This window comes from Elgaria multicarinata, chromosome 14, assembly GCF_023053635.1.
Source record: "Elgaria multicarinata webbii isolate HBS135686 ecotype San Diego chromosome 14, rElgMul1.1.pri, whole genome shotgun sequence".
NCBI lineage: Eukaryota > Metazoa > Chordata > Lepidosauria > Squamata > Anguidae > Elgaria > Elgaria multicarinata.
Genome location: NC_086184.1, coordinates 24,989,805 through 25,013,438, shown reverse-complemented (window position 1 = coordinate 25,013,438; position 23,634 = coordinate 24,989,805). Strand labels below are relative to the sequence as shown.

The window sequence follows — 23,634 nt, the reverse complement described above, 5'->3', positions numbered from 1 at the left end:
TTGGGGAAGGCTGCTCTACCACCTCTCTTCGCCTCCTTATCAAATAGATGCCACGTCGCTTTTATTTCTACTCTCGCGGCGGTAAGAGAAAAAAAAGGGGGAGGGGTAGCTGAGTGTAAGGGGGAGGGGTTTAAAAGAACAACTTCCGGGTTGAGTGAGGTTTATTTCCGGGTTATGCCCGTCCGTGGTTTTTTTTGTCTATTCCAGGTGTGTGAGGAGTTTTGTAAAAACTGAGGTAGGTGCCAAGTGGAGGAGACTGGGGGGAAACTGCTGGGATTTGGAGCCGGAGACCTGAGAGGAGGAGTAGGAATATAAATAAGAGTAATAATGGAGAATAATCTGGTCCTCCATTTATGTTAATGTCTAATAATTTTGTTGTGTATTTTAAACGTTTATGGTTCTCCCCCCTCCCAATGTATGTTTTAAACTTTGTAAGGCCGCCTTGAGGCCCAACGTTTGGCAAAAGGCGGGATACAAATAAATGTAATAATAATAATAATGATTCTTTGCACTAATCGTGTTGTTGAGTGTGTTATGTAATACAATTTGCAGATCAACGTTTTTAAAAGAAAACGTGCAATATATTAACGTGTGTTTGTAAGTAACAGTGGAATATATATATATATATATAGATAGATAGATAGATAGATAAGTATCAAGAAGATCCAAGTAATGCTTTAAATTCAATCAAAATCAATACTTGAATAAATACTTAATATACACATAACAACAGGTTTCTGGATAACTTTTTTAAGTAGGTCTCTTTGAGAGTTGGATAACTTTTCCAAATTAGGGAGCTTGGAAATCTTATCAATTACTGATGCAATCTTATTTATTTATTTATTTATTTATTTAAAATATTTATATCCCGCCCTATATCACTAAGATCTCAGGGCGGCATATAGATATGCATGTTTAGATAAGAAAAAGGTCTTACAATTCCCAGCATGGCTGGCTGGGAATGCTGGGAGTTGTAGGACTTTTTTTCTGTCTAAACATGCATAGGGTTGCACCCTATCTCGGTCTTGTTTGTGATTCCCTCACCTCCTTTTTCTTTTTTTAGTATATGTTGTCTGTGCACTGGTTAATAGTTCAGTTCAGTTATTGCATTGACAACCAGTCATTCACAAAATGTATAATGTATAAAGAAGAAGTCCATGCATATTAGCAAAAGGTATTTTTATATCATGCAAAATCTGCAGATCTGGCTTTAGTTGAAGGTGAATGATTTTACCTTCAGCTATATAATATTCCTTCCTTTAAACTCAGGCGATGAGTGCCAAGAGAACTGGAACAAAATTAGGGTCACTGAGAAACAAGAATGAAGTATCACCATGTTCAGGGAATCCTGAGGTTTGCAAAAGTAATTTTTTTAAAAAGTGAAGGGGTTAACCCGCACAGCCCAATGAGAACTGAGCTTGTTCAGTAGCCATGGAATATCAAATGATAGTTATACCACCCAATAGCACAAGCAGTCATCACTGGCATAGGCGACTGCCTAGTACATCTGGAAGCCAACTTGTTGCCCTCCAGATGTTTTGGACTGCAACTCCCAGTATCCCCGGCCAGCATGGTCAATGGGAAGGTTGTCCTTGTAGAGCGTTGGGCTATGACATCGGAGTACCAGGTTCAAATCCTCACTAGGCCATGGCACTCATTAGGTGGTGATGGGCCTGTTCAGACAACATGCTAAGCCATGGTTAAGCCACTAATCCTTTTGCAGCAAATGGCTAGTGAGCGGGTTTAAACCGTGGTTATGTAGCCACCATGGTTAGGAATGGTTCACACAACATGCTAAGTCATGTTTAGCTCAAAATGCTTAACCACCGTGGCTTAGCGTGTCGTCTGAACATGGTCACTCTGTCAGCCTAACCTACCTCACAGATTTGTTGTGAAAATAAAATGGCAGTTTGTGTGTGTGTGTGTGGATAAAGTAGCCTTAGCTAGACCTACCTGTTAGCCCGTGATCGAGGAGGGAAGGTCTCGCATTGTGTTTAACGCGAGATCCCACCTCTGTTTACACGTGATGACCTCAGAAGGAAAGGCGTTGCACCTGCCATTTTTTTTATCAAAGGGACAGCAGCGCACGAACGCTTGTGCGCAAATGGTGGTTTTTTAAAAGTACTTTCCCTGCTCCCCCCACCCTGCGCCCCCCCGTGCGTGGCTCCCAGCTCCTTGCGAGGAATCGCGCGGAGCCGGGTCAGCTCACGGCACCCAGCCACACGTTCCACGGTCTCGGGCCCAGCCCGGGACCGCGGAAAAACCGGGGCCAAGGAGGAGGGCGAGATCTCGGGGCAAGGGAGGGATCATCCCTCCCTGATCCCGAGATCCCCTGTGCTTCATGTGGACGCACAGGGACGATCCTGGGGATCACCCCGGGATAAAGCCTTGTCTAGCTATGGCCGGTGAGGAGTGCACTGACCTTGGCAGAAGGGTGGAATAATGCTGTAATAGAATAAATCATTACAGTTCTTTTAAAAAAGTTTCTTACTGTTTCTCAATAACACGTGTCTAATCTGTTGTTTTTTTGTAACTACGACAAATTTCAAGCATATTGGTGATCACCCTTTATGGGTCATCCCCCCCCCCCAACAGACCTTCAGTGCTTTTAAATATTTAAGCTTTTGATTGACCTATTTTAATTTTTCTTCGTCCCTCACCCTTGTTGTGTGGTTTATGGAATGTACATAAGCTACCTCTTTATCTCTACCACTTTCCTTCCTTCCGTGTCTGCTTTGAGCGAGGTCCAAGCCATGCCGATTTATATTTAGCTTGTTATGAGGTCAGGATCCCCTACTTAAATCTAGAAAATTTTCAGGAACTTCAGCTGCTTATTTTGTGCTTGTTTCGTTTTGGATATTTCTCTCTCATAACGATATACTTAAAAGTTTTGATAAACATCACTCTGTGTATTGTATTGTATTTATTTACAGTATTTATATACTGGTCCATATCTGAAAAACATTGCAAACTAGTGAACATAAGAATTAAACAATAAAAAGATTTTTTTAAAAAAGATTGAAATGGCATATTAAAATTCTTCAGAACAGAATACCAATAAAAAAATTGTGGCTGACAGGAAAAAGAGTTTTCAAGGGCCGGAAGCAGCCCAGTGTGCCTGACCTCCAGGGGCAGAGAGTTCCAAAGAGAAGGAGCCACCACATTAAAGGCTCTTCTCCTGGGGGACTCCAGCTGGGCCATAGGTCCGCCAGGAGTATGCCTTCTACCGATGTCAATGACTGGACAGGATGGTAAGGGAGAAGGTGCTCTATCAGGTATCCTGGTCCCAAGTTGTTTAGAGCTTTGTACACTAGTACCAAAACCTTAAACCTGGCCCAGTAGCAAATAGGCAGCTAGTGCAGTTCCCTGACCATGTTTTAGTGTGGTTTTGATCTTGCCAATGGAAGCGGGCCTGAGACAGCTGGGCAAGCCAAATCGTAGAGCAGCCTTCCCTAATGTGGTGCTGGTGGCTGTACTGGCTTGGAATTATGCCAGATGCGGTCCATCACATCTGCGAAAGCTGCAGTACAGGCTGCTTTGGAGTTTCAGGAAGCTGGAAGATGAGGGACTCTAATACTGCTTGCAGGCTTGGGTATCTGTTGGGTGTTTAATTGTTCTTTTTATGGGGGGGGGCAGGTCCCCTCATGTTTCTGGAAAGGTGGCCTGCTTTGCTTTTAAAGCAGTAATTTTAAGGGGGAAAGTTTTAAGGGGGAAACCCTAAGTCGAACCGTCGTGATGTGTAATCCATTATTTCTTAGTATGCTAGGTTTTATTATCAATCATTTTAAGTGACCGGTGTAATTTTATTCTGTTCTTTGATGTGTTCTGCTTTTTGTAGTGGCTTCTGCGTCACAAAATCTATATTTGATTTGATTTGCAGGCTTGGAATAATCCACTCTTTGCTCAGTGCTTTATGACTGTGGCTGATGGTGACGGTTGAAAGTTAGACCTGCAACAAAATGTTGCAGTATGGAGTGCTCCTCTTAAGGGTGCCAGCCTGCCATATCCTTTGCTAGGACACTCCATTCCATCCCCTTTCCTGGTTTTTCTCTCGCACTCCCAACTGGCAGTATTCTGTGGCCGCTGAGCATGATCCGTCCACATTGGGCTGTTTTTGTCCCCCAAAACTTAAATCCCCCCCAAGTTTTTTGGTATTTCTGCAAACATATTGTTTGCAAATGGTGCTGTTTAGACCAGAGATGGGTAGGTGACAGGCCTGCAGGATCTCCTTTTTCTTTTTCTACTAGAATCCTGAAATCTCTCCTGAGAAGAGAAGATTGAGGGGAGACATGATAGCACTCTTCAAATACTTGAAAGGTTGTCACACAGAGGAGGGCCAGGATCTCTTCTCAATCCTCCCAGAGTGCAGGACACGGAATAACGGGCTCAAGTTACAGGAAGCCAGATTCTGTCTGGACGTCAGAAAAAACTTCTTGACTGTTAGAGCAGTACAACAATGGAACCAGTTACCTAGGGAGGTTGTGGGCTCTTCCACACTAGAGGCCTTCACGAGGCAACTGGACAGCCATCTGTCAGGTATGCTTTAGGGTGGATTCCTGCATTGAGCAGGGGGTTGGACTTGATGGCCTTATGGGCCCCTTCAACTCTACTATTCTATGATTCTATGATCTACCAACTGAAGTTTGGTGCAAAAGACATAACACTATAGCCCTGTCTGGATGTTCAAAATATAGCTTATCTTAATGCACAGTCTGGGCCACACCATGTAGTCTCACCCCCCGGAAGCATGAGTGCTACGCAGCCCCTTCCAGGTGCTGACTTGTACAGCGTGAACATCTGCAGTGATGGGAGCAGGTCTCCATGTCAGCTGGAGCTCCCAATAATGCAAGGTTCTAGATCACATTGATGGCCCCAGGGAGAGGTTTCATCTCTCTGATGAATGTAATGTGCCAAGGGTTAAAAGATGGCTTCTCTGCCAAAAGGTGGCTACAAGTGGCTACATGCCAGATTTGCATTCCTTAATGGTGGACATCATGTCCTAGCAGACAAAGGGGAAAACTTTCGACCAATAGAGCATCGAATGTAACCTATGACTCATTGAGATTGTGCACCTTAACTTGAAAATTGAATGTAACTTAACTTGCTAATCCAGAACTGACCAATAGAAGGGTTAGGTGTAGTGGCTAAAGTGTTGGACTGGGAGTCGGGAGATCCGGGTTCTAGTCCCCACTTAGCCATGGAAGCCCACTGGGTGACTTTGGGCCAGTCACAGACTCTCAGCCCAGCCTACCTCACAGGGTTGTTGTTGTGAGGATAAAATGAAGAGGAGGAGGAGGATTATGTACACCGCCTTGGGTTCCTTAGAGGAAAAAAGGCGGGATATAAATGTAATAATAATAATAATAATAACAACAACAACAACAATAATAATAATAATTAATAATAGACTAACACCCTCTTGTAGTCAGGGCCTACATATACTGTGAGATTCCTTAGTTCTGGGCGCTTCCATCTTGTAGAACCGGGGAGCGCCCCCATACTGCAGTATTGGAAGTAAATGGATTAAGTGTATTCTCCAGCCTCGTGTGTTTGATTGGCTATTAACGCGCTGGGGAAGCGGACCTTTAAATCCCTGGTTAAGGGACAGCAACATGGCCCTGTGTGCTCTTCCGGCAAACCTGTGTGCTGTTTGCGCAGTTGCCCCCAGGGGGTGGGGCTACGCCATGTGAGTGACGTTGCGGGGTCAGGCTACATGGGGCAGCCCTCCTCCCCTCTCATGTTTTAAGATAAACCATTTCTGAACACCTGGGTAAGGCTTTAGAATTAAAGAAGCTTGAATCTAGGAATTAGTTTTGAGTTCCAGTACTGAATGGAGCTCAGACTTTCCCCACAAAATATCCACTCTTGGTTTATTTATTTACTTCATTACATTTATATACTGCCCCGTAGCCGAAGCTCTCAGGGTGGTTTAAAACAGATATACAAAATTTTAAAAAACCACCAAAAGTATAAAACAACAACATTTAAAACATGAGACAGTGTTTCTCTTGGCTCTTCGCTCTCAGTCCTTTGGCCAGTTCCTACCCACTTTCTAGATGCAAATCTCATCTATCGAAAGGAGCCGGGGAATGGAAAACTAGTCGCTGGAGGGGGACACAAAGCTTGGTCCATTCCGGCCTCTCCACAGGCCATCTGGGAAAGGATCCCATCTACTCGCTGAGCTGAGCATACGCCTGGTCTTGGGGCTGGTACAATTTCCTAATCTCCATCGACCTAAGTTAACCTCAGTTTTCTTCATTTCAGCAGTTCAGCCTAGCTTTTTGTTGCTAGGTTAGCTCAAACGATCACACCTTTGGGTAGATCTAATAAAGGTATTACACTAATATTGCTTTCAGGAGCGGCATCTTTTCAGCATGAAACTCCTTCGCGGAGGGAATTGCACTGGCTGCCTATTGGCTACTGGGCCAGGTTTAAGATTTTGGTACTAGTGTACAAAACCCTAAACAACTCAGGACCAGGATTACCTGAGAAAGCGCCTTCTCCCTTACCAACTTGCCAGGTCATTAGAGGGCATGCTCCTGGTGGTTCCTCATGGACCTCTGGCCCAGTTTGAGTCCCCCAGGAGAAGAGACTTAAGTGTAGTGGCCCCTCCTCTTTGGAACTCCCTGCCCGTGGAGGTTAGGCAGACTCCAGCACTAGGCTGTTTCCGGCACCTCCTGAAAACTATGCTAGGAAACCTTCCTCCAGCCACTGTTTTTATTGGTCCTTTATTTTTAATTGAACAATTTTAATATGCTGCTTTTAATCTTTTTTTTTGTTTCATTCCTTTGTGCACCCCTCCGGAATCTATTTTAGATATGGAGCAGATTATTATTATTATTATTATTATTATTATTATTATTATTATTATTATTATATTGGCATTTTTCTTATGGACAACATGGCTACCTTTACCTTTTTCTTTTTTGCTGCTACACCTGCTATTAAATTATTGGGAGTTAGAAATCTTTGCTGATCAACTGTAAATCGCCCAGAGATTTACCAGTCCAGATCTACTTTTTGCCCACTCCTGGTTTAGACTCGGAGAATGAGTTCGTTGTTATTATGTAGGGTTGATAAAACGGGCTACGAGACGGTTAGATCTCTTTAGGGGGATGTAAAACTCTTCTGTTTATCCCAGAAGGTAGTGGAAAAATACTGGCCATATCCTATTTCCTAAACAGCGCTCTCTTCCGTGCAAGAAAAGAAGTGCTGTTTCTGTGAGGGGCTCTAACATCATGAGGGTAAAGCCTCCAGCCGTGGAGAATGCTGTTTGTTGCAAATAGAAATAAGTCCCCTCTTGAAATTTGGTGGAGCAGACCTGCTCATTTTTCCCTGAATGATTTGGCAGTGGAGAGAGTGAGAGCGTGCTCTGCCGTGATTCTAGTGTCAAACCAACGGAGTTAGCAGGACAGCTCAATGGTCTCATGCAAATTGAGGCATCTGGGGAGAAGGGGCTTTTTGAGGGGGGTGTTGCTGCTGCTGCTCTCTTTGCACAAGGGAGGGATGCAATCATTACCTGCATGTAGGTGCCCTAGGGGTGTGTGTGGCTGCCCTGATACACTGCTAATCATTGCGGGCAGGCTGCCAGATTGTTCGTGTGCCTCGCTCCGCATCGTCTATACCAGGATAGCCAACCTAATTTGCAGCGCCTGGGTCACCACACCTAAAAAAGGATATTATAGAGCTGGAAGAAGTGCAGAAAAGGGCAACTAAAATGATTAAGGGGCTGGAGCATCTCCCCTACAAGAGAAGGTTACATCAACTGGGATTGTTTAGCTTGGAAAAGAGGAGGCTAAAGGGAGACATGATAGAGGTGAACACAATTATGCATGGTATGGAGAATGTGGATAGGGAGGCATTTTTCTCCCTCTCTCAAAATACTAGAACCTGGGAGTTATCCCATGAAACTGACTGGTGGGAGATCCAGGACAGGTAAGAGGAAGTACTTCTTCACACAGCACATAGTGAAATTATGGAACTCACTACCACAAGATGTAATGATGGCCATCAATCTGGATGGCTTTAAAAGGGGGTTGGATCAGTTCCTGGAGGCGAAGGCTATCAATGGTTACTAGCCCTGATGGTTGTGTGCTATCTCCAGTATTCGAGGCAGTAAGCCTGTGTGCACCAGTTGCTGGGGAACATGGATGGGAGGGTGCTGTTGCACCATGTCCTGCTTGTTCATCCCTAGCCGATGGCTGGTTGGCCACTGTGCAAACAGTGCTGGACTAGATGGACCCTTGGTCTGATCCAGCATGGCACTTTTATGTTCTTATGCAGGTTGGAATGCAGTTATTCTTCGAATTTTGCGATGCCGTTTTCTGCTCAGAAGAATGCAGAGAAAACCATGTATTTTATAGGAAAATGCTGGTGTTTTAGGGGAAAAGGCGTGCGATTTAAATGCATTTTTTTGTGTTGTTCCCCACCCCAAATCACAGAAAACAGGACAGGACAGAAGGCATTTACCATTGAAATCATGTGAAATTGACATGGACTTGAAATAGACTGATGTGTGCATGGCTAGGTGGTGGTATGCAGAGGCCCCATTCAGAAGACACCTTAAATCATGGCTTTGACCACAGTGGTTAAGCCAGAAAGCCGGGTTGTGTTCAGAAGACACCTTAAACCACGGCTTTAACCATGGTGAAGAAGGCTTTTGCTCCATTCACCATGGTTAAAGCTGTGGTTTAAGGTGTCTTCTGAACACAGCCCAGTTTTCTTGCTTAACCACCGTGGTTAAAGCCATGGTTTAAGGTGTCTTCTGAATGGGGCCATTCTGATCTAAGGTGGGTTGCAATTTTTTGTGTAGTTCCTCCCTCCCCAAATCACAGGAAATAGGACAGAAGGCATTTACAATTGAAATAATGTGAAACTGATACGTACTAGAAATAGACTGATGTATGCATTGCTAGGCGATGGACTACATTCTGATCTAAGGTGGGATGCATCGTTACCTCCTTTCTGCCAAGAGGTCTTCCTCCAACAGAGGAAGACTCCTTTGGTTGGATGAAAGATTGCAGGGGTGGGGTGGAGGCTGTATCTGCTGATATTTCCTCCTTTCTACTGTAATTGTAGGTGAAATAGGAGTCTGATTCTCCTTTGCATCTGTCTGGCCACTGTCACTTTTTTAAAAAAAAGAAAAACCTAGCCAAAAGACAAGCGTCTTTGTCCAACGGATGAGAAGTCTTTCTGTTAGATGGAAGACTTCTTTTGGGACTTTTTCCACTGGCAGAAGAAAACTTTCTCGAAGCCATTGTCAAGGGCAGGCATTGTTAGATGCTTGCCAAGGATCTACATGTCAGCATTGACCAGAGTTGCTCCATCTCTTCCCAATTTGAAACCTGCTTCTCCACCCGCTTCTTGCTCTAGTCCAGACAGTGGTGCTGGGTTGAAGGAAGGTCAGGAGATGCTCCCGTCAACTTGCTCTTTGGCTCTCTGCCGATCAAGCAAGCAGGTGGTTAGGATGAGAAAAAGAAGGATGAGGAGCAAGCGGTGCTGATGACAATGGTTGCGAGAAGTCATTTCATTACGGAAGGGTCGCCATTGGCGATAGCTTGCCCAAGGGCCCTCCAAAACCTGGAGCCAGCACTGCAGAAGGAAGCATGGTTCTTGGGTTCTTTTCTTCTTCAGGCAGCAAGAATGGAAATTGCTTGGTGTTGGAAAGCAGCCCAACTTAATCAGTGATACTAAAGATGATTGAAATTGGCTTTGATGGACATGTTAATGCAAGAATTACGTGTGGCCAATGGTCTTGCATGTGTTAATGAAGACTCTTCAGTGAAGACTTTTTACTGAAAGTTCTAACTTGTTTTGGACAGTTGTACTTCCCCTTCTAAAGTTTTCCATCTTTCTGGGGTCCTGATATGAGATTTGAATAATCTCTGCTGACATTTAAGTATGCACGTTCACCGTGCTGTGGCATGATGATATGGTTTTTGTTTTATTTGTCAGTAAAATATGAAAACAAATCCATTAAAGTGGGTCTAATGTTCTATCTTGCAATTAAATATGTATCTTGGCTCTGGAAAGAATGAAGGCTATTGATCTCCAACGCTAGGGATTAGAAGCTCCTCAGGTGAAAGCCAAAAACTAAGCATGGGAGCATTCTGTATCCTGCATACATTTCTCAAACTGTGCTCAATGTGTATAAGCAAGTTTCTTATCCCTCTTCCATTACAACACGTCTTTCAGTACTAATCGTGATTTGAATGCACGCACACATTCATATTCCTTCAGGTTTCTGAAATCTTGACACACATGCACCCATCTCAGGGTCTAATGGTTGTTCTCAGTAGGTATAGTAGCTATTCACCATTCTACTGCAGGGATCCCCCAACTTTTTGGTCCTGTGGGTGCAGGTCTACTGCAGGGATCCCCAACTTTTTGGTCCTGTGGGTGCAGCTCCCATCGACCTCAGGCAGTATGGCCGATGGTCAGGAATGCTGGCCACTGTAGTCCAAAACGTCCAGAGGTTGCAGAGGGTTGCGTTAGGACCATAAAGCAGGCTTTCTGTTCCTGAAGTTATTTTATGCATACCCTAGTTTGCTCATAAAATTTGTTACTACATTTTAAAACTTTTAAAAGTAAACTCAGTAAATTTGTAATTTTTGTCTGAATAAATTAGAGCTACATTAAATGGTAGCTACAACATTAGGACTCTGTAGATCAAAACCCAGACTGCCAAGAATGTGCATTTACTGTCACGAATGTTCAATGGTGATCCTACTCACATGTTGGGAAACTGAGCATAAATATCTATCTGTAGAATCAATCCATTTAGGTCAATAATTTTAATAAAGAATGAAAAATAACTATGTTTTAAATCTTACAGAGAGGATTAAAAAACATTTTCTCACATTGCTTTATTATTTCCCGATATTTTACATCCCTAGTCTTTCAATAAAATTGTTCTTATTACATAGTTTTTTGAAATATTTTTTGTGGAGGGGGAGGGGAGAAGGCTGGGTACCTTGTCTTAAATTCTAAAAGAAATTAATTCATAATCCATAGCTTCTCAATTTTTCCAAAAATTTTTTTGAGAAACAAAAACGATTCTCAGAAAAAAAATGGGGGTGGGGAACTAATTTTTCAGGGGGGGTTGTTTCCGGGGTTTCACATCTCTAGCTCCACCCAGCACTGGAATGTGCCGCCTGAGAGTTAAAAATGGAATTTTGCCCTCTGGTTGAAAGAGGTTCAACAGCCCTAGAATAGATGAAGAAGGCAGGTAACCAAGACTGTATTTGATTTCATGCTCTTTCAGAAAGGGTCGAAGAAGGAGTCAACGGCTCAGTTCAGACAATACGTTAGTCAACCCAGTGTGAAAACTCCACTCAGTGGCTGAGTTTGTAGGGGGTAGGCTCCACACAACATGTTCTAACTCCACCGTTGTGTGACTGTGGGCTACTGTGGAGTTAAGTAAAATCCATTGCGACGTTTGATTGACATTTCCTCCACCCTATCTCTTCCCCTGGTCCTCCCGATGGTATCCCATCAACCATTGCTGCAAAAACACAATCCCAGTGGCTCTCCGAGAGCAGCACTCACTCCTTCTGCCGCTCCTGCCAGGGAACTCTGTAGCCAGTGGGAAAAGGCAACTCAATGCAACAGAAAACTCCACGGAGTCCTCCAACCAACACAACAGTTGTGCATGAAGTCTCTTCTGCACAGCGTGGATATTCTGTGGGGTGGATTTTTCCTGTCGGACAACACAGTGGTTTTAGAACTCCACTGTGGGGTTCTAAAACCATCGTTGAGAAACGTGTTGTCTGAACTGAGCCAATTTCTATGTAAATTCAGAGTCCTTGTTCAATAATAATAATAATAATAAAACTTCATGATTTTTGCTGACTCATTTGTTAATCCTATTATCCATCAGCAAGAGTCGTGCACACAAGATGACTAGTTTTCCAGTAAATTGATTTAATTGAAATCTAGGCAGCTGCCTGTCAGTGTCCTGCGGAACACGATCTATCTGCTTAATAAATGGAGTTCATCCTTAATACCTTTCTCCAAATAATTGCTTTATATCTTAATGGTGTTTGCTTAGCGCTTCCCCCCCCCCCCCCCAGCAAACTTCTCTCCCTGAGCAATTGCTCTATTTTCCCAACTGCTATATTATCCTTGTGCTTGAAGTCTAATATTTCTTTCCGAGCAATTGCTGAATTCCCTTGATAGCGCGCACTGGCCCTCTCCCCTGGCATTCCTGTGTGTTCTTTCTGAACCATTTTTATTCATAACTTTCTTTCCAAACATTTGCAAACGTAATGGTACAGTGTATATATGTGCATGCACCTATAAACCCTGTTTTGTAACTAGTCTCAAGATGGCGATAGTAAAGTGAATGAATTGGTCACTGCTCAGAGCTGCGTAGGTGTAAATCTGATACCTGCAGCAACTACCAGTGACTAATTCATTCATCTTGAGACTGAGTCTAAAATGCAGATCTCACAGCCACAACGTCTGGTCTAATTTTTGTACTGCTTTGTCTTCTTCCTCATCATCTGTGGTTTTTTTTGGTACTGTCTAGCCCTGGGATTTCCAACATGGTGCCCATGCACATAGCCCATGGCGCCTTCCAGGCCCCATGGCGCTCACTGATATTTTAAAAAAGATGTTTTTTTTTTAAAGACCTGAGAAACTGGCATGTTGCAAAACAACATACTGGCCTCAAGTGTCTAATGTGTTGGCTCACCTCTGCCTTGTATGCAGTGTCATGGCCAAGCTGCTTCCCTATGAGCCTCATCCATTTGCTGTCTGTGAAATGGATGTTAGAGCAGGAAAAATGTGGCATCAGAAGGGTAGTTTTGTGTTCTGGAGCCCAGACCATATCTCAGTTCTTGGGCATGTTACTATTTCTTAAGCCTCATCAGTATGCCATTGGGAAATGGGTGTTTTGTGATTGTCCATGCCTACAATGCCAGCCATTTTGTGAATGGGCAAGCCTGTTCTGTGGCAGCCATTTTGTGAGAGTGCCCAAGACACACAAACTTCCAAATATGCTTACCAGCCCAAAGCAATTGGTGGGCCCTAATATAATCTGATGAAGAGTTTTGGAGAACTTGAAATCTTACTCACTGCTCTGTGATTTTTTTTCTTGCTTGGTTGCTCCTAATAAAGGCATCACCCAACTGTGGATTTTAAGAGTTGGTCATAGACCAACATGGTTATCTGCTTTCTGTCTTGTAAGTTTCCATTGAATTTAAACTTGCCATGGAATCGTTAACCTGGATCCAGAGACAGATGCAATTAGTTCTGAAGTCCAAGGAGACCATAAGGGCCTTTAGGGTTGAACTTGAAATCTTCTAAGCCATTTTGGTCTGTGCGTCCAGAGATCCGGGTGCCTTTCTGTTCGGGTACAGAATGATTGGGATCGCACAACACGCTAACCAACACTGAGTGGTTGAGTGTGGATTGTTGTTGAACTGTGGGTTAACGTCTTGTCAGAACCCAGGACATTTTCCACAGGGGGGCTTGTTAACCATGCAGTGTAGCTTATTTTTTCTCAAATAAACCAGCTTAAGAACCCATGGTTTGTTGTTGGGTTGTTCAGGGTGGTTAACAAAACTTAATCTTCCCTCCATCCAGTAGCATTTCTTAACATTTATTAAGCTTGAAGGAATGATTTAAAAATCAGTTTCTATTTGTCAGTTTATATATACCTTGTTGACTTCTAAGTTTGACTTCTAGCCTACCCTAAAGGCTCAGAGAACTCCCCTTCCTTTATCTTACTTCGTAGGTTGGCTCTAACTTGCTACTTCTGTGGTGGCTGAAGGACTTTTGGGATGGGCTACAGGTAAATTTATCCTACGGTCATGCCCCCTCTCCACATATACTGTGCCGTTATCCTCCCCCCCCCCCCCCCGCCCCAAATCTGATGGATCAAGGTTTATTGAAGTTGGCTGTGCGGGCTTAGTATTTTTGCTTCTGTGGGTTTATGGCTAGACCGCTGAGGTCAACTTTGAAAGCCTTGCAGGAGGATTTACTTCATGATTTGTTTTTAAAGCAGAGGGAGTTACATCTCTTACCCCTTCTGTGTAATGTCTAGGGACACATGTTCAAGGTATTGACAATGTGTACAGTACATATTTTACTTCTTTTTAAAAAACACCCAATGACTCAATCTGTATAGGCAGTCAGAAATGGAGGCTCTTTTTCCAGTATCATCCTGCAGTGATGGGGTGGAAATAAAGCTTCAGCTTTTTTCTTTTTTCTTTTTTTTTTTAAAAAAACTAATTCTCATAGAGAATGAGATGTGACAAAGCAGAAGCTGAAATCAGAAGACATCATTCCCAAGGAGCTGCTTTATTGGAGATAGGGGAAGAGGTAGACATCAGACAGATACAGATCACTGTGTCTTCTGCCATTTTGTAAATAACTTGATTAAATAACATGATTAAAAAAAGAACCACTAACTACTCGTTACCATTTATATATATATATATATATATATATATATCTTGCTGAGAAAGTTTTTTGTTCCCTGTTGCTCTGAGGATTAACATTCTCTAGAAAAGAGAAAAATGGAGAATGCAAGTTCCTCTTGCAGGTTTGCCAAAATGTTAAGACTTACCAGTAAATGTCAGGTTTCTGAGATTTACCTGTTTTGAAATATATATGGATATATTAGCAATAGTATTATATATTAATAGTGGCCTGATGAGTATTATTTATTACATTTACATCTTTACTTTTTTCCAAGAAGCTCAAGGTGGCATATATGGTTCTCCCTCCCTCCCTCCTCATTTGATTCTCACAACTCTCCTGTGAGACAGAGTAGGTTGGCATAATACTAACCCATGGTATGGGTAGTTGAATTCTAGGTTATCATGTTGTGCGGACCTGGCCATGCTAACAAACCATGGTTTGTTAATTACAAACAACACAGAGAGAGAGCCCATGGTTTGTTGTTGGGTTGTGAACTCTGGCTTTTAAACCATGGGTTGTCATTATGTGTGACCCCGAAACCATGGATTGTTTCACCAAGCTACAGAGGCAGTGAACAAAAGTGGCACTACAGCATTGAAGAGGCATTTGGGGTATAGGGAGGGTGAAGGGAAACAACCTGGGCATTGAAAATTCCCCCACACACAGTTTGTTCACTTGTCTGCCAGGCCAACCCTACGTAGGGCAACAAACTGTGGGTTAAATAAACCATGGGTCAGTGTGGCTGCCTTAAGCTCACCCGATGAGCCTCATGGCTGAGTGGGGATTTTAATCCCAGTCCATTGTGCCCTAGGCCAGTAATGTGAGTTAACACCTTGCTGGTTTTCTACCATGATGATAGTGCAGTAATAATCCCTGTAAGCTGACTCACAAGGGATTGCTGACTATTGAGCTGACCTAAGATCTCCAACCGGCTGTAGAGTAGCAACTGAAATCAACGCTGCTTTGCAAGCATTCTGTGGTCTTCATATTGTTATCCATCAGTAATGAATATACACAAAGCAAGGTGGCATTGTGTGGGTTAAAAAGAACATATCCCCATATTTACAGGTGGAAGGCGTCTGACTTTGCTCATGAACTGTCCTTAATGCAGGATGCACCCAGACCTGTCTCCTCATCTGCATACCGAAGAATGCAATATTCTTATCCATTTGCTGAAGGAGTGTCACAAGGAGGTAAGAGTTCTGATGAAACCCCAGGCAAAGAAGTATCCCCTGAGAGACGATGCTTACCCCAGGGTCCTACAGTTAGGTGAAAGAGCCCCCCAGGGAGTAAGACCGTGAAATAGCTAAACTCTCCCTAAAGACCGCATATGCTTCCCTGGCTCTCAGGCTCAGAGGCACACAGAACTCCCCTGAAGCCTTTAGCAAGGAAAGCAAGTTACAAAGGTTAGATGGGGTCTGCAGCCGTGAACCTGCCCGTTTTCACAGGAGGAAATGTCATCTACCATCTCTTTCCCAGCTTACCTCTGTATCACTGCAGGTACCGACGTGCATATATAAACTGGGCACCCTTTTGATTACCCTTAATGTGCCTGTTCATAAACGTACCATTTTACTATGGTTTCATTGCATTATGTAAATTCCTTTGCGTGCCAAAAACAGGGATATTGTAACAACAACATTAACAACGACAACGTTTACTGTCCATACATCGACCATACTTTCCTAGCTGCCACTGGAAATCCCTCCTCCAAACCAAGGATTATTACGGTATGTGAAATGGGGCTATCCCAAGCAAGTGTGCCTTGTCCTGTTTTCAGACTTGCCTTCCTGGCTGCCCGATGGAATCACCTCTCTTTTATTTATACCTTGGTCTTCTAAGGAAGTCAGAGCACTTGAAATATGATTCCCAGGGAGATGGTCTCCCAGCTAGGAGGTTTGCAAGGGAAGTATGTCCTGTACTTGCTACATACTGATATTGTCACCAAATATCAATAGACACTGGTTAATTTTCTTTTAGTTCAAAAAGACGAATGCCAGAGGAAATCAGCCACAGTTGGAGATGATGTGGCCAGAGCTCAGCATTCTCATTTATATTTTAAAATGTAGGAAGGCAATAAGTTGCCTCTGCTGTTTTACCATTTCCAGACCTCATGGTTATAAGCTAGCATATTAATGGTTGGAGTATATATTTATATATGACTTCACAATTTTTAACTGAAAGCTGACAACATAAATGTCTTGATGTAGAAGTGTTGTGTGTATGCCCAAATAGAATTAGCTGAGCAGGTTTCCTGGATGGTTCTCATGGTGGAAGAAATAGTAATCTGCAGAATAGAAATGACTTAATTATGGCTGTGAGATGGTTCCAAAAAGTTACTTCAAACAAGGCCCATCTTTTCATCTTGACCACCAACATGACGCATTACAATGGCTTTTTAATACTTTCCTCAGTTTTTAACACAGTTTGTCATGGAGGTAGGTGTAAGTGGGGGAGAAGGTTGCTCTTCAAGGAACACGAATCCAGAGCCCCTTTGAGAAAACGGATCTACTTGGCTGTTTCTTTTCATCCTATGCTATGTGAGCATAATAATTGTATTCAGAAATTTGGAGGTGGGAGGGGATTTCTAACATTTTTGGGCCAGTGGGCACATTTGGAATTTTGAGAGGATGTTGTGGGTGCTCTCACAAAATGGCTGTCATAGGGGATGCACCTTCTCCCCTACCAACCTGCCCGGTCACTGAGGTCATCCGAGGGTCTGCTCCTCGTGGTTCCACATAGATCTATCCTCCGATTGGAGTCCACCAGGGGAAGAGCCTTCAGCGTGGTGGCTCCGCTCCTGTGGAATTCCCTGACTCTGGAGGTCAGGCAGGCTCCAAACTTGTACTCCTTTTGGCGCCTCCTAAAAACATCTTTATTCCAGGAAGCCTTCCCTTAATATGCAGCCTTGAGTCTCTGTATTTGCTTCTTTTAAAATTTGTTTTAAGTGTTTTATTCTGTTTTTATTTTCATTTTATCTTGTACGCTGCTCTGAAATTTTTCAATGGTGAGCGGTATATAAATATTCTAAATAAATAAAATAAAATAAAATAAAATAAATGCTTGGCCATTCATAAAACAGCTGACAAGGTGGGCATGGCTGGTCACAAAACACCCATTTCCCAGTAGGCAAATTTGTGAGACTAAAAGAAAAGTAACTTGCCCGAATTTCAAGTCAGAGGTGGGGGCTGAGATCTAAAACACAAAACCACTCATTTAAACCCCTATAAAGATGACCTTGAAGGACAAAACGTCACTTTGCCACATGCCAGTCTCCCAATTAAAAATTTGAAAAAAATCTTAAGAAATAAAATTAAAATCAGGAGGCACAGGGATCCTGGTTGTTACCAAGAGAGGCGTCCCATGGGCACCACATTGCCCCCTTCCCCAGCATATATAATATATTGGGACAAATTAAAATATCTTCTTAATTGGGCCCTTAAGGAGGCATCTGGTTACAATGACAGATGGAACACTCTAGTGTTGGGGGGAATCATTCAACAAAGCATGGCCTTGCTTGGGCAGCACAGGCACAATGGTCGTAATCCAATGACTTCCTGCTGTTTCCCTTACTTCCCTCTTCTTAATGAAGGTCAAGATCCCAAAAAGCTGCTTTGGGCAACTTATGGCCCTCCGGATGTTTTGGGCTACAGCTCCCACCAGCCTGAGCCAACATAGCCAATAGTGAAGGTCATTGATAATCGTCTGCAAAACATCTGTAGGACCACTAGTTGCCCAACCCTGTTTTAGATGCTCCCTAAGGCTTGCAAGTGTTCAGTGGAATTCTTTACTTAAAAAGACTTTTTTTTTCATGCCATGTTGTGTTGAGTTGGGTTCTGGTTCTGCTAGGTCCAAGGGCCTTGCTAGACCTACCTCAGAATCCATGTGGAAGGAGCAGCCAGCCCGCGCTAGAAGTAGCGCTGGCTGTCACTCCTTTCCACACGTCATATGCGACGGGGAAAGGAAAGGCCTGTCGCGTCCTCCATTTTTAAAAAAAAGTTAAAGGGGCCATGTGCGCAGGAGCGCACCAATGAAAAGATAAGTTGGTTTTTTTAAAAAATAAAGGGTTCCCCGCTCCCCCTGCCCCCGATTTCCCCAATAATGTCTGATGCCCCCCCCCGCTCGCCCCCCCCGCTCGCCCGTCCGCCCTCTCGCCATATCCGATGCCCCCTCCACCACCACCCCGGCCGCGATCTCCCCACCCTGGCTCCGCTTTCCCCCCATCTCTCCTGCCGGGTCCGCTCTTACCCCCCTGGCCCCCATCTCTCCCCCCATGATTCCCTTGCCCCCGGCCTGATAGGCACAGCACGGCTTCTCCCGGCTACTCACGAGTAAGCGAGCAGCCGGGAAAAGCGGTGGAGCAAGCTAGACTTTCCGCAGCCCCGGGCTGAGTCTGGGGCTGCGGAAAAACCGGGCCACAAGTGGATCCAGTTATCCCGGGTCAAGGGAGGGTTTAGCCCGGCCTGACCCCGGGATCCCCTGTGGGTCATCTGCACGCACAGCAGGGAGCCCAGGCCTCGCACCGGGCTAAACCCTCTAGGAAGGCCCCAAGTCATTTGGTTACCAAGATGAAACAAGCCACTTGTGCAAAAAGGCGACAGTTTATTGATGGGAAATGAATGCAGAGGAAGTTAGCACCTCCTTCCAGCTAACTGGGTGTTTTTTTGGGCTGCCATGATAGACAGAAGGTCTTCCTTTGCCACAGCAGGTTCTCCAGGCTGGTTGCGCGGTTCCTCCTGAAGCGAGCATGAAGCCTGGGCACTGGATATTATGGGCTTTCCTGTGAGCATCCTTCCTCTCTCTCAGGAGCTGACAGGCTGCATCCCTCCCCCCTGTCAGAAGAAGCAGAAGCAGGTGGGGGTCCCTCTCCCATGTTCCCAAAGCATCTCAGCTTGGGAAATTAATTGCCTTTTCCAGTGCCTCCTTAGGAGTGAAAACCTCCCAGCTCATCTAGAGATAAGACCTTGTGAGAAAAGGCGGACATAACTATGAGAGACCCATCCAGGGAATGAGGCCTGCTCTTGTCACCTAAAGCCTGCTAAAACCGACTCACTGTTTTCGGCTACACAGATCTCATAGCAGCATTTTGGAACTCTGTGGAGTCCATATTTCTGCTCACTAACAAACTCACTACACCATGGTTATTAAAAACTGCTTTTGAAACCACTCTGAGCTGAAACACATTTTGATTGTAAGCTTGGCCAGCAGTACTGTCCAAGAAACCAACATCCCCACTGAGCTCGTGGAGATAAATGAGCAATTCTGGATCTTGGGTGTAGTCATTTAGCTATCCATATTTAAAGTCACCGTGGTGTTGTACAGTCCTTTAAGGAATTCCCTAGAAGACCAAATTCCCCCCAAAGGCTGCCAGGTTTAACTCACAAATAGGAAGTGCTATTTCTGTTAGCTGGTTATCTGTACCTGGCAAAACTGACGCAGCTTCTTCTGTGACTCAAAGTGAATGGAGCGTCTTCCAAATGAATACTGGCCGCTATTCATAGGCTGCCAACTAAATGGTAGGTTTGTCTTGGATTGAACGTCTTCTCCTGGCTCCTTTGGAGTTGATTTTGGGATGTAACTTAAAATCCATTCCAAGTTCAGTAGAAGATTCTTCAGAAAGGAATCTGACTTCTATGCAGAATAAACTTCAATCTAAAAGCTCTCTGAACCTCCAAATCCTCACCCCCATCATACAGATATTTGGGGTGGAAATTGTGCACAAAATTAAGAAGAACTAATTACGATTTACCACGTGCAGAATGTTGTATCCCTGCGATATCTAAATGATTTCGCCCCAAATAGTCATTATGTCTTGACAGTATAACCACTGATATAGCCACAAAATTAATAGCGACAAACTGGTGTCATTTGAAAACCTCTACACTCAAGGAGTGGCTAAATAATAATAATTTGTCACGTAGGCTGGCTATCAAAATTAAACAAGACCCTATGATTAAAAAAAGCCTCGTGTGGCACAGAGTGGTAAGCGGCAGTTACTGCAGCCGAAACTCTCCCCACGGCCTGTTTGATCCCAGCGGAAGCTGGTTCTCAGGCAGCCGGCTCAGGTCGACTCAGCCTTCCATCCTTCCATCCTTCCATCCCTAGCTGGGGGAAAGGTAGCCGTGACTGGGGAAGGCAATGGCAAACCACCCTGCTACAAAATCTGCCAAGAAAACGTCAGCGAAAGCAGGCGTCCCTCTAGGAGTCAGCAATGACTCAAGTGCTTGCACGAGAGGTTCCTCGTGTTTATTATTATTTTAATAATACTGATTTAGCATCCATTTATTGACTGCTGGAAACAAAAGCATGTTATTGATGCATATAAATGCTCTTTGATGATTTAATGTTTATTTTGACATAATTATGTTGCTTATATTCGTTCTTGGCATTTTGCATTTAATAAAAAAAGAAAGCACTACATAAAGTCCTTCTGGCATAGGAGGACGTGGCAGTAATGGAAATCAAACTCCTTGTTTTGTTTTGTTATCATTACAAAGTCTCTCTCTCTCTCTTTTCCTCTCAGCACTCCTTCCTGAAATTTTTTGGGCATTGCAATAATATTGACAGTGAAATGAGGAAATGCTTAAAGAAAGAGGTAAGCCGCTAACCGTTGAAATATTCACAAGCGTTTGATGGCATTTCTTCCTCTGAGTCTAGACCAGTCTTCCTCAACTACCATCATCCTCAGCCAGTGCTGAGGGCAGCAGGTTGAGGAAGGGTAGTTGGTCTAGATTCTTGCCGAGAAGTTTCAACCTTCTCGTATCTATAGTTCGACTACGAAACCACTTCCAGCAATAAAAATGTTGTTTTATGCCAAGGAAGCTGTGCAAAGGCCGAGGCATGACTGAGACAGGTGTAGAAAAAAATACAGATAATGGCTCTTGCTCTCAGTTTAGGGAGTCATAACCTTTTAATCTTGGTTAAGGGATTAGGCTGTGGGATTGTGAAACCGGCCAGAGAGCTTTGACTATGGGGCGGTATATATAAATGTAATAAATAATCCATGCTCACCCCAGGTATGTGAATCCCTCCTGTTCTGGTCATAGGCCCTATGACAGGGGTAGGTTCCCTTTCAGACATTTTGAATTTACAGCTCCTATAATTCCTGACCATTGGCTATGCTGGTTTGTTTATTTATTATTTATTTATTCATTTATTACCTTTCTATCCCACTTTTTTTTCCTCCAAGGAATCCAAGGCGGAGTACATAATCCTCCTCCCCCTCTCCATTTTATCCTCACAGCAACAACCCTGTGAGGTAGGCTGGGCTGAGAGTCTGTGACTGGCCCAAAGTCACACAGTGAGCTTCCATGGCTGAGATCCGGGGACTAAGTCCCGGATCTCCTGACTCCCGGTCCAACACTCTAGCTCTCTATACCACACTGGCTCTCTATACCACACTGGCTCATGGGAATTGTGGTCCTAAACATTTGGAGAGCACTAGGTTACCTGTCCTTTCCTTAGACCAGGAGGGGGGACCATTCTCGCCCCAAGACTGAGAGAAGCTCTCGAAGGGGGTGGGGACTTCAGAGGTGTGTGGCGTGGAAGGTAAAATGAGGGGAGGAGAGCCAAAGGTCAAAGTGGTGGGGCCCACAATACAAAAAATAACAGCATATTAAAACTCATAAACCTCTTACTGTCAGTAACTAAGGCATTTGAACTTTGAAATGGGGGGAACCTGCACAAAAGATGGAAAGCCACCAAATGACAGGTAGTTGGGGGAAGGGGGTGGAGCTGGGGGAAGAGGGTGGAGCCAGGGGAAGGGGAGTGGTCTTCTGGAGAACTCCAGGGAGCCGGATTTGGCCTCTGGGCTGGAGGTTCCTCACACCTGCCTTAGACCGTTTCTAGTTATCCTCTGGTAGTTCTGTGTGCATCTACGCGTACAGGGCTGTGTCTGTATTCTGCCATGGAATTTGGCTTTCTAGTTAGTACAGCTTCCACTTTAGGGGGTTTGATAGTCCTCCTGGTTTAAAAATGTATAGGCAGTGGTTGGGTTCGCACATCACTTTTAACCCATGGTGGGTGGCAAGCTACGCTGGGTAGGTGGTTATGCAAACAATCTACTGTGCTTCCATCAGATGATCAGGCAACAAAGTTACGCAGAGTAGTTTAGGTCAAGCCCCCCATGCACCTTCTCCTCCTGAAGTCCTCCTGCCCAGCCAGGCAGGTATTCCAGTTTCCTTTGCGGCGGGAATAGAGAACGCTTGAGAGGGGCAGAGCAACGGCATCATTTCTGGGCGCTCTTGCCAAGCACCTGTATAGGCAATCTCTGTAACCCATGCTGCACGACAGAACACACTACCCCACCATAGGTAAAATAACCCTTACTGCAGACTGTGGCTGAGTTTACACACAACACCCAAGCCATGATGGGTTGCTAGCCACGATAAGTTGTAGGTTATGCAAACAGCCCACTGTGCCCATCTGCAGAGTGTGGGTTCTCAGGGTGGCGCATTTGGGCAGATTAACCCATTATGGATGGCGGAAACGTCCCACAGACGACACATGGACCCATCATGGGTTCCACCAGAAAATAAACCATCATGGCTTAGTGTGTTGTGTGAACCCAGAGTGACTTTGTGGGGGGGAATTACCCACTGTTAAGGCGGTGGGGAGGGGGGAACATCCCACAACATGCTAACCCAACATGGGTTGTTCCGGAAAGCAAACCATCATGGGTTAGCGTGTTGTGTGAACCCAGTTGTAATCCGCTTGAGGTCTTAGGAAAACTAATGGTGCTTTGTGAAGAGTGTTTTGTTTGCTTGTTCATTTCTTGAACGCTGTGTTCAACCTAAACCAAATGGAATTGCTAAAGATGCACATTAAATAATAATCCTAGAGCACTTTTCTAGTTTTACCAATCCAAATCTAATTGGCGTTCTACAAAAAAAACATTTATTCCCTTCCTTGAGTGATAAACCTCATGCTGCATTTTAAATGCAGTGACATGACTTATCTATTATTCATTTTTCACCTTGTTTTCCTTCCAGTACCAAGTGAACAGAGCCAAGAGCCAAGCACATGCAGAACGGATCAGACAGAAACTGCAGAATTGTTCTGAAGACTAGTCGGTTTGGCGACACAGCCGATTGGACATCAGTTGGACAGCTAAAGGAGCTTGTCAGCTCATGTCTTCTGTACACTTGAATGCAGGAAACTATTTATTCAAAACTCTTAGTAATAAAAACGATTGTGGTTGGCTCCTGA

General features: G+C 44.2%; 2 protein-coding genes across 3 annotated transcripts in view; one reads left to right on the top strand and one right to left on the bottom strand.

Moving 5' to 3' along the window:
• CMIP (c-Maf inducing protein) overlaps positions 1-23,634 on the bottom strand; it is a 605,118-nt gene that overhangs the window by 577,299 nt on the left and 4,185 nt on the right. The window lies entirely within an intron of this gene.
• CMC2 (C-X9-C motif containing 2) lies at positions 168-23,634 on the top strand. Of its 2 annotated transcripts, none has more exons than XM_063141226.1 (4): positions 168-235; positions 15,496-15,620; positions 20,951-21,022; positions 23,418-23,634. In XM_063141226.1, exons 2-4 carry the CDS (start codon positions 15,540-15,542, stop codon positions 23,493-23,495), a joined length of 231 nt encoding a protein of 76 aa, XP_062997296.1. In that variant the 5' UTR covers positions 168-235; positions 15,496-15,539; the 3' UTR covers positions 23,496-23,634. The 2 variants fall into 2 exon arrangements, with proteins under 2 accessions (XP_062997296.1, XP_062997294.1); XM_063141224.1 differs by lacking the exon at positions 168-235 and adding an exon at positions 13,739-13,795.